The 11,388-nt window shown below is 37.3% G+C and overlaps 1 protein-coding gene across 1 annotated transcript; it reads left to right on the top strand.

Annotated features, from left to right (window-relative positions):
- The first annotated feature begins 6,303 nt into the window (after window positions 1–6,303).
- LOC149238631 (uncharacterized) lies at window positions 6,304–6,924 on the top strand. Its single transcript, XM_089369625.1, has one exon. The coding sequence runs from the start codon at window positions 6,304–6,306 to the stop codon at window positions 6,922–6,924; it is 621 nt and encodes a 206-aa protein (XP_089225751.1).
- Window positions 6,925–11,388: the final 4,464 nt, after the last annotated feature.

Here is an 11,388-nt window from a genome sequence, read left to right as displayed (position 1 = left end):
GATATTCATGAAATATTTTGATTTGTTAATCATATTTGAATTTTACTTGTTTTGATTAAAAATAATACTGATTTTATTAGTATTATGTTGCTATTTTATACATGTTTTGAAAATTGTTAATGACACATTGTTATTTTTTTGGATGGATGTTGTCAATTTCTCTTAAATTTCTTTACAAATGATTTTGAATTGTGATATCTGCTTTAATGATATTTAGAAACTATCATATATTTCACTATGAATCTATAAAGGGGGTCATATATGTAAAGAAAAATATACTCTATATAAGAAGTCAAATGCGGATGTAACCATGGATGCAAAATTGGATGTTAAACTAGGAATTAATACAAAATGCAAACAATTGACATACAAAGTGTTTTAAATTAGAAGTGAAAAATTGTGCAATAGTTGACACAAAGAAGGGAACAAAACATGGCATACAAAAGGATATCAAATTGGGCAAAAACAAGGACACATAAATGGGCACCAAATTAGATGCAAAAAAAGACAACAACTAGATGTAAAATAAGATGCAAAGTTGAGTGTTAAAAAGAAGCAAAAAACGTTACAAATTAATATGCCAAATGATGATGCAAATAATGGTGTAAATTTGGGATGCAAACTTGGGTGCAAAAAAAGGAAAAAAAAAAGATGTAAGAAAAGACATAAAACAAGATGCAAAATGGGGCTGAAAAAAGGTGAAACCAAGGATGCCATATTGGATGTAAAAAATTATTCCTAATCACATGCAAATTTAGGCTCGAACTCAGACACAAAATTATATGCAAATGTGGACACAAAATGAGGCAAAAAAGATGCAAATTTGGATGGTGAAAACGATGTAAAACTAGACACCAAAAAAATGCAAAATTGGATGAAAAAGTCGGTGTAAATAATGGTGCAACATTGGACACAAGTAGACACAAAAAAATGGTGCAAAAAGGGGCATAAAATAGCTTAAAATTGGATGCAAAACTTGGTGTAAAAACAAATACAAAAGTAGACGTAAAAAATGGCTCTAAATTGAATGTACCATTAGACACAAAATAAGATGCAAAGGTGGACACAACACATGACTCAACATAAGATGCAAATATAAATGCAAATTTGGATGCTCAAAATGATGTAACATTAGATGCAAGAGATGGTGTTAAAAATGATGCAAAATTGGATGAAACAAATGACACAAAATATGGTGCAAAATGAGATGGGAAAAATGGAGACAAATCAAACGTAAATGTGGATGTAAAAAATGGTCCAAAAAAAGATGCAAAAATGGGCACAAAAATGGATGCAAAATTTGGTGCTAAATCAAATTCAACACATGGTGCAAAGATAGGCACCAAAGCTGGTGCAAAAATAGAAGCAAAAACTAGTGTAAGACTAGATACAAAACCTGGCGTAAGACTAGATGCAAAAACTGACACAAAATGGATGCATAAAAAGATGTTAAATTGGATTCAAAATACAGTGTAAACTTGATGCAAATGATGGTGCAAAAATGGAAGCAAAGAATGACACAAAATAGGAAGCAAAAGAGAATGAAAAATAGATGCAAAAAATGACACAAAACTAGAAGCAAAACCTGTCATAAAATAAGATGCAAATCTTGGTTCAAAATTTGACACAAAAAATGATGCATAGTTTGGTGTAAAAAATGATGCAAAATCTAGCGTGAAAAAGGATGCAAAATTAGGTGAAAAAAAGGACGCTTTAAAAATTGTACAATAGAGCCAGATTTAGCGCCAGGTTGCTCATCACAATTACAAAAAAAATGCACTAAAATCTGGCGCTAAATCTGGCGCAAATCGCTGGTTTTGTTGTAATGATAGTAGACCGTGCAGTCAATGGGACTATTGCTGAAACCGTCGGGATAAGCCATGTTCACATGGCATGTGGCGGACTGCAGACCGTAATCGTCGAGTGGATAAACCACCAGGTGTATAACAATGGTTAGACCACCTTGTTCACATGTGGGTGGTCAACCTCCTCCACTCAGTTAGCAAGCCACCAACAGCTATGTGCTAGTATAAAGTCCAATTTGGGTTTTGATTGTAGTTTTTGGTGCTGATTTATTTAAATGACCAAAAAAACTTATCCTAGGTGGAAAATCATGGTTAGACCGAAACCAACAAACCTTGAAGTCATCTCATGCACTCCTAAAATTAGCTTAAGGAGGTTGGAATTTATTTGCAGGGTTTAAAAGACTGTTTTGCACATTGAAGTGGACATTGGTGGTTTTGGGTTTTGTATGTAGGTTCTGGAGGTCATAGTTGAATTTGTTTTCAGTGTAATAGGAGCATCCGAAGTCACAATTGGGAAATATGATAGGCATTAGAAATCTAGTTTAGAGAGCTATCCTTTGATAGTGATCGGAAGTGCTTGTGTGCACATTCTATTTGGTGGAATCTCTGTGTAATAGACATCTTCTGTTTCAATCCTAATAAAGAGGTCGCCCATCTTGAAAGTGGAACCGGAGACGTAGTCCATCAAGGACAAACTCCATAATCAATTTTGTTGTCTAGTATCACTGTGTTTTTTCTATTTTCACTTCTGTTTTTCATCTTACTTATGTTTTATCAACTGTCGTAAAGTCTTCTCGTCAAGCAGTTATCTCAATTTCCGCACTTACAGTTAACATTCAATTCATTAATGGTATAATCAATTCTACATCAGTTTTAACTTATGATCATTTCAGATCAACGACATTAGTCAAACATAGCTAAATATAACCACATTATTTAGTCAATCCTATATTTTCTATACTTGACAATAATCAACCTTGTTTTCTGAAAGTAGTCCACACTTAATGTAACATTATAACATTAAGACATTAATTAATATTAATATTAATTTATTAATTAAAATATTTATTTAAATAAATATATTAATATTATTATTCATGATATTAAATTATTAATTTATTAATATTAATACATCGATATATTAATTACAACATTAATAAATAATTAGAAAAACTAATTGATACATAATTATTGTAGCCAACACATTAGTCAAACATAGGGAAATATGACCACATTCAAACTTGGTCAACCTTATGTTTGTCGTATTTGACAATAGTCAACCTTGTTCACTGAAAGTCGTCATCAATTAATGTAACATTAATTAATTTATTTATTAAAACATTAAAACTTTAATTAATTAAAACATTTGACAATATATTAATTAAAAATGATATTAATTAATTAATTAAGTGTCATTAATACATTGGTATATTAATTAAAGTATTAATACATAATTTTAAAAAATTACTTAACACATAATTATTATAATCAACCACATTAGTCAAACATAGCTAAAAATGACCACATTCACACTTGGTCAACCCTATATTTACCATATTTGACAATAATCAACTTTGTTTAGTCAAAGTCATCCTTAGTTAATGTAACTGAGGCATACTCAATTATGGTTGACAATGAATGACACCAAAGCCATTCATTGTCAACCTTAATCAACAATGGTCATCCTTGGTCGGTCACAATCATAATATTAATAATAGTATTAATAATAATTAACTTTAATAATAATAATAATGTGATGTTGGAATTGTACACAAATGTTTCTAACGTCATAGTGCAACACTACAAAATGTGTTCAACCACGTTTCATAATATGAGTGACTCTACGACTATGTTTGACTATGTTTAACAATCAACAATCTTCAACTTCATTCAAACATAATTACCTATTAACATTATTTATTAATATTAAAAATTAAACATGTTATGATACCATAATGGTAAAAAAAAATATTAGATGTCACAATGTGACAAACATAGTAAGAATGTTACATTACATTGTGATTTATCTAGCATCACAATGCAACATTACAACATTAGTCAACCACATTTACTAATGTAGTTGACTATGTTGGGGTATGTTTGGTAGTCAACACTCTTCAAGTTTCATCAATCACAATTCTGTATTAATGGTCAATCAATGTCTCTACAGTCAACCATGATTAACCATGGTTAATCATGGTTGAATATGGTCAATCAACCACGATTAACAAAGGTCAACCATGGTTAACCATAGTCAACCATGGTCAATGATGGTCAAGCATGATTAATCATGGTTGAAATTCTTTGACCATGATCAAGGTCTCTCTAGTTGAATTTGGTCAACCATGGTTGACCATGATCAACCATTATCAGTCATGGTCATTTAATGTGAACCATTGTCAACGGTGATCAACAATGTTCAACCACGTCAACTATGGTCAAACATCATCAATCATAGTCATAATGGTCAATAAATATTTCTATGGTCAACCATGATCAACCATGATAAGAATGGTCAATTGTGGTTAACCATGGTCAACTATGGTTGATTATGGTCATCCATGATCATCCATGGTTGAATATCGTCAACAATGGTCAACCATGATCAAGGTCTATACGGTTGAATATAGTCTAGCATGATCAACATGGTCATATTTGGTCAACCATAGTCAACCAAAAACATTTCATGTTCTACAAACTGCTAATGACTAGCCAAACCATAGTCAAGAAGAAACATTTCATGTTCTACAAACTGCTAATGACCAGCCATAGTCAACGATTGTTAGAATGGTCAAACATCATCAACCAAGGTCTCTATGGGTCATTATAGTCAACCATTACGGTCAATCAAAATATTTATGGTTGAATATGGTCAACCATGGGCAATGTCTCTATTTTCAATGATGATCAACCACAATTAACAAAGGTCAACCATAATAAATGATGGTCAATGATTATCAACCATGATTAATCGTGGTTGAATTTCATCAACCATGATCAACCATGATTAAGGTCTCTTTGGTTGAATTTGGTAAACCATGGTTGAGTGTCGTAAACCACGGTTAACCATTATCAACCATTGTCAATGATGGTCATTTAATGTGAACCATTACCAACCATGGTCATAATGATCAATCAATGTTTCTATGATCAACCATGCATAACTGTGGTTGAATATGGTTAATCATGCTCATTGTCTCTATGGTCGACCATGATCATCCATGGTTGAATATCGTCAACCATGATCAGCCATGGTTAATCATGATCAATGTCTTTATGGTTGAATATGGTCAACCATGATCAACCATGGTCAACCAAACATGTTGTGATGCCAGAATGGTACATAAATCTATCCAACGTCACAATAATATTTAGTTTATAATATTTGGTTTAATATTATGACGTTGGAATGGTACATAAATCTATCAAATGTTGCAGTGTGACAATCATTGTCACAATGTTATATTACATTTCAGTTTATTCAATGTCACATTTTGACATTGAATAAATTAGGGTTTAATATTATGGTTTACGATATTGGGTTTAGGGTTTAGGGTTTATTTTGGTTTATCGTATTCAATTTATGGTTTAAAATCATAAGGTTTATAATTGTAGGGTTCAAAGTATTAACCCCTTGGGTTAATAATATTAATCCCTTGGGTTAATAATATTAATCCTTGGCTTTATAATCCCTCAGGTTTATAATATAAATCCTAGGCTTTAATATTATTCCCTTGGGTTTATAATACTGATCCATAATAAGTATAATACTAATTTATGGTTTATAATACTAATATTAGGGTTTATAATTCTTTGTGATTATAATATTAATCCAAGGGTTAAATATTAATCTGTTAGGTTTATAATCCCTTGGATATTTTAATCCCAGGGGTTTATAATATTAATCCCTTAGTTTTATTAATCTCTTGGGTTTATAATATTAATACCAAGGGTTTGTAAGGGGAGAAGCAACTATGCAACTATCTGACCTAGGGTTTCACTCGCAGTCTGCGCACTGTTACACACTCTGGCAGGGGGCAGTGCCCTGTTCATGGATCTAAGACAGTGGGGGCTTGCCCTAGCCCAACGGATGAAGCAAGCAGGGGCCAATGGGACCCCTTCTTACAAACAAATAATGATGGACAAAGGTAAAAGTCCTTTGGAAGGAGTGCAGATCACGGGTTCAAACACCACAGGGAAAAATGAGCTCAGCAAGAAGACAAAAATGGATGGCAATACAAAGGAAACCCAGTTTCCACATCGGACAAAAGGCATAAAAATTCTGGAAGGAAAAGACAAACCAGATCCCACTCAAGGAGTGGGAAAGAACAACAAAGAAGTATAGGATGCAGAAACCTCCCCCTTGAAAGGCCCAGACCCAGAAGAACCGGCTGCGGAAAACAGGCAACAAAAAGACCAGGGGAGATGTAAACCAAAAACTACAGAAAGCCTGAGGGTTATCATCACTGACCCCGAACTGCAAGCCTATAGGGATCACATGGCTATTCATGTGGTGATATGCAAGTTCATGGGCTTTTGGCCCACAGAAAAAGCCTTATGCCAATGGATCAAGCAAACTTGGAAGCCAAAAGGAGATGTTACACTCCACCTGGGGGCCAAAGGTTTCTTTACGGTGGTCTTTGCAAACCTTGAAGACAGAGACCGCATTTTTGATGGAGGCCCTTACTTCTATGCCTCGGCAGGCCTCTACATGAGGCCCTGGAAACCAAATTTCACACCAGAGCAGGAAACTTTCAAGCATGTTCCTGTGTGGATCCGCTTGTTTTCCCTCCCTATCGACTACTGGAGACCGGCGGCTTTGGAGCAAATCAGCAATAAACTGGGCACCTTCATTCAAGCGTCGGAAGTGACCCTCCAAAAAAGGTACACATCTTGCGCTAGAATCTATGTTGAAATGGACATTTCAAGTGCTTTCCATAAGGGTCTATGGTTAGAATATAGAGATGAAGTCTTCTTTCAAGCCATAGGCTATGAACAAATACCTTTCAGATGCAGAAAATGCCATGAACATGGCCACCTGATCCGGGAATGTCCCATGCACAAGCCTGTAGAGAAGGCCAAGGATCCCCCAAGCAAAAACCAAGATGGCTTTGTTTGACCCACAGGCAAACACCGCAATAACAGAAGAAACCAACCGAAGATAGGAAACATCAACAAAAGGTCCATGAATGCCTTTAAGTTGCTTGGAGAGGAAACTGGAGTAGAGGAGGATACCCAAACACCAAAAGTAGGGTAGGACATCCTGGAAAAGAATGATCAGAACAACCAAATGCCAACTCCAATCTCGATTGATGATTTTCTCTGAGAACCAGGATTGAGGAAAGACGCAGAAGGGGACGAGGAAATGACACTAATTGAAGTGGGCATAGAGGATCAGGACCTAAATGACACTCTAGAACAAGAAGGAATGGACCTTAACACCATAGTTGAGCAATGGAAACAAAAATGGGTAGAGCACATTCCAGAGGAAGAGATTGACAGAGACAACTTCCTCTTTCTATCAAGGTAGGATGTATCCCTGAAAGGGTAGAAAAGGGGTTTGAGTGTAAGAAAAGGACTAGGCATCAAGGAAAAAAACCTACACCAAACTTATTCTAATGCAAAACACAAAAAGCAACGGGGCAGAAGAACAAACAATGAGGCACTACATGAGCGCGGAAAAATTCTCATCAACTCGGGCAAGATGAAGGTCCTTGAGGCTTTCCCTCTCTCCTCATAATTATAGTTTAACTATGAAGATACTCTCATGGAATGCAAGAGGGCTCAACAACCAAACCAAACAATGATTATTGAAAAAGAAAGTCACACAGGAAAATCTAGACATTGTTTTCCTGCAGGAAACCAAATGCTCTAGGCTAAAGCTGGAAGGAATAGGCAGAAGACTCGGAAAGAGAATGGAGCACCTGGACATAGAGGATGATGGTCTATAAGGGGGCTTATCCATATTCTATAACCCCCACTCCCTACTCTTCCTTAACGCCGAGGCCTCCAAATCCTACATTTCCATTAAAATGAAAATCCTGGTGGAAGCGGGCACCTACTTATTCACAAATGTCTACAGCCCCCAAAGGCTGGAGGATAAACTATAGCTACTGGACAACCTATCCAAGATGCAACAAAGGCACTCTCATGCTAAGGCCAGCTATGGAGGAGATTTCAACATGATTACCTCTCTGGGGGGAAAGAAGGGAGGACTTCAAACCTTCAATAGAGATGCAGAGGCTTTCATTTCTTTCATAAGAATGGCTAACCTGGTGGGCATCCACCCAAAAAATGGCATTTTCACTTGGAATAATAATAGAGGAGGAGACAGGCTTATCGCATCTAGGCTTGATTGGTTTCTAATCTCAGATACCATTCTCCTTGAAGGAATCACAGTAGAATCTGAGATTATTCCATCTGGAGGATCAGATCATTGGCCCATCTCTTTATAGGCAACCATTCTCGGCACTCCAAAAAATAGACCCTTTCGTTTTGAAAAATTCTAGCTCAGTCATCCAAATTTCACCACCAACATCCAACTTTGGTGGAAAGAGCATCTGGACATTAGAGGAACCAAAATGTTTCGGCTCCAAGCTAGATTGAGGCACATTAGAGCAAAGCTTCGAATTTGGAACCAAGAGGTTTTTGGCAACATCTTTGAGGACAAGCAAGCCCTGGAGGATCATATGACTCTAATACATAACAACTGGATCAAGGGGGACATATCTCAAAACTCCATTAACACGGAGCGTGAACTCCTGCAAAAATGGAATGATAGATGCAATCAGGAAGAGACTTTATGGAGACAAAAATCCTATATTCAATGGCTGAACGAAGGGGAGAAAAATACCAAATTTTTCCATCGCTCAGCCATGGATTACAGAGGCACTAATAAAATAACCAAGCTTAAGGATGAACAGGGAACCTCCTTTCAATCTCATCAGGAGATTGCCTCTATCCTCAAGAACCACTTCAATCTTATTGCCACAGAATCGAACATCAACAAACAAGAGGCAATCCATACAGTCATTACCTATATTCCCAAGCTAATCTCAGAGGAACAGAACAGATCCTTAAACCGCCTGGTCACCCTCCTAGAGGAAGAAGAGGCAGTCAAAGATATGGCCAATGGCAAAGGCCCAGGACCAGATGGATTCACCATTGATTTCTTCAAAGCTTGCTGGGACATAGTGAAGCAGGATGTTTGGGAGGTGGTCGAAGACTCTAGACAATCCTCGTCCATACTCAAATCCATAAACTCCACTTTTATTGCCCTCATCGTGAAAGAAGAGGCTGCTTACACACCTTTTAAATTTTGACCTATAACCCTCTGTAATGTGTTGTACAAGATCATCTTTGAAGTCATGGCCAACAAGTTAAAGCCTATTCTCCCTTCGATCATCTCAGAAGAGTAGTCGGGATATGTGGAAGGGAGGAAAATCATGGACATTGTCTTATTAGCATAGGAAATGATCCACACCCTTCAATCTAAAAAAAAAGCTAGAATGATCATTCAACTAGACCTCTCAAAAGCATATGATAAGGTTAGTTGGACTTATCTTGAAGAAATTTTGAAAGCTTTTGGGTTTGCCCAGCGTTGGATTAGATGGATTTTAGCCATGGTAAAATCTCCCAGCTTCTCTATTTTAGTCAATGGAGCCCCTTCGGACCCCTTCCTCCCTTCCAGAGGCATTCATCAAGGAGATCCCATCTCCCCTTTCCTCTTTGTTATCTTAATGGAAGGACTTAGTCGCATCATCAAATCAGCTAAGGATAGGAATATCATCAAAGGTCTTCAACCCCTGATTCACGCTCCTACAACTACCCATCAACAATTCGTGGATGATACTATGCTGCATGGCACCCCTACTGCTAAGGAGGCCCAAGGTTTCAAAGCCATTTTGAACCTGTTCAGCCAAGCTTCTAGTATGGATCTTAACTTGGATAAATCTTCTTTTTTTTCTTCCATACGCACTTGGTGGTCCAAAAGCACCTCGCTAATATCCTTGGTTTCAAGAGACATAGCCTTGCTTCTAAATATCTTGGCATTCCTCTCACTGGCAAGCCTTGGAAAAAACTCCACTAGGAGAATTTGCTCTCCAAGCTAGAGGACAGGGGGAATTATTGGACGAACAAAGTTTTGAATTTTGCAAGAAGACTTGCAATGACTAAGGCGGTTCTACAAGCCATTCCTCTCTACATGCTCTTTATCCTCCCAGCTCCAAAAATGGTTCTACATAAAATTAGGAATATTCAAAGAGCCTTTCTTTGGTCAGGAAAAGTAGATAAGCATAAGTGAGCACTTGTAGCCTGGAATAAAGTATGCAAGCCCAAAATCCTGGGGGGCTTAGGGCTACAAGACCCGGATACTATCAACAAAGCTTATGGAGCCAAGATTTGGTGGCGTTGGCTCAAGGAACCCCAAACACCATGGGCAAAATTATGGAAGGCAAAATATGCCAAAATGTGGAGATCGGAGGACCTGATCAGAATGAAAGATGCCCCTAAAGGTTCGCCTTTTTGGAATCTCGCCAGAGCTAACAACCACCTCATTCAGAACCACTGCTTCTGGGAAATTTGAAATGGTAACAAAGCTTTATTCTGGGAGGATGCATGGCAACAACTATCTAAACTAGAAAACCCCAACTATCTTGCCCTACAAAAATGGTTTCAGGCAACGGGTAAGATAAAAGTCCATCAATATTGGTCTGAGATCAACGAGAACCAGCATTGGAGGAAATGGAACCTAGAGCCTCTCCCCCCGGAGGAAGACATGATAGATCTCCTTAGCAACCTAATCTCTAATCTGAATAAGAGAATGATCTGGTCCACTTAGGAGGAGAACCAACTGAGGTGGGGAAAACTCGATGGAGGAACTTTCAATCTCAAGGAAGCCAGAATTTATCTCAAGCACCAGAACCTCAAAGATAAGGTAGCTTGATACCCAAACGTTTGGAACAATGCTCTCTGGCCAAAGATAAAATCTTTTCTTTGGCTTCTCATGCATCACAAAATCCTTACCTAGGATAATTTAGTGAAAAGAGGTTTTATTAGGTCTTCCAAATCCCCCCTCTATGAAAGGGATGAGGAAACGATGAACCATCTCCTTAATGACTATGACTGGACCAATAATTTGTGGCAATGGATGAAAGAAATTTTCAAAAAAATAGACAGATACAGAGATTCTATTCAAGACTCCATTGCTAATTGGTGCACAAAATATTCCAGTTGCAATGCGGTTAACACCCTTTATAGGATCTGCCCCAGTTTTATAGTTTAGAACACTTGGAAAGAGAGGAACAGATGAATCTTTCAAAAAGAAATCAAGCAGCTTGAAACCATCAAAACAATCATTATGCACAGTTTAAAAGAGACTACCCTTACCACCTACAAAGAGGAACAGGACAAGATGCTCACTCCCAATGACTCTCGCATCCTATTGTTGTTTGGCATGAATGGTCTGACAAATCACAAGGCTGAAGCTGAACACCCTCAACCTGCTGCCGTTCCTTCAACTTGGCTGCCCCCCATCTCGGGATTCTGCAAATTAAATTTCGATGGGGCCTCCAAGAGCAACACT

Source organism: Pinus tabuliformis, chromosome 8, assembly GCF_031772625.1.
Source record: "Pinus tabuliformis cultivar Carrire ecotype Pingquan chromosome 8, CPIR1, whole genome shotgun sequence".
Taxonomy (NCBI): Eukaryota; Viridiplantae; Streptophyta; class Pinopsida; order Pinales; family Pinaceae; genus Pinus; species Pinus tabuliformis.
Note: the sequence above shows the minus strand (reverse complement) of the source record. Positions and strands in the feature narration are given on the sequence as shown.

Excerpts from the sequence above, each read along its gene's own strand:
- LOC149238631 (XM_089369625.1), top strand. The coding sequence starts at position 6,304 with ATGGCTATTCATGTGGTGATATGCAAGTTCATGGGCTTTTGGCCCACA.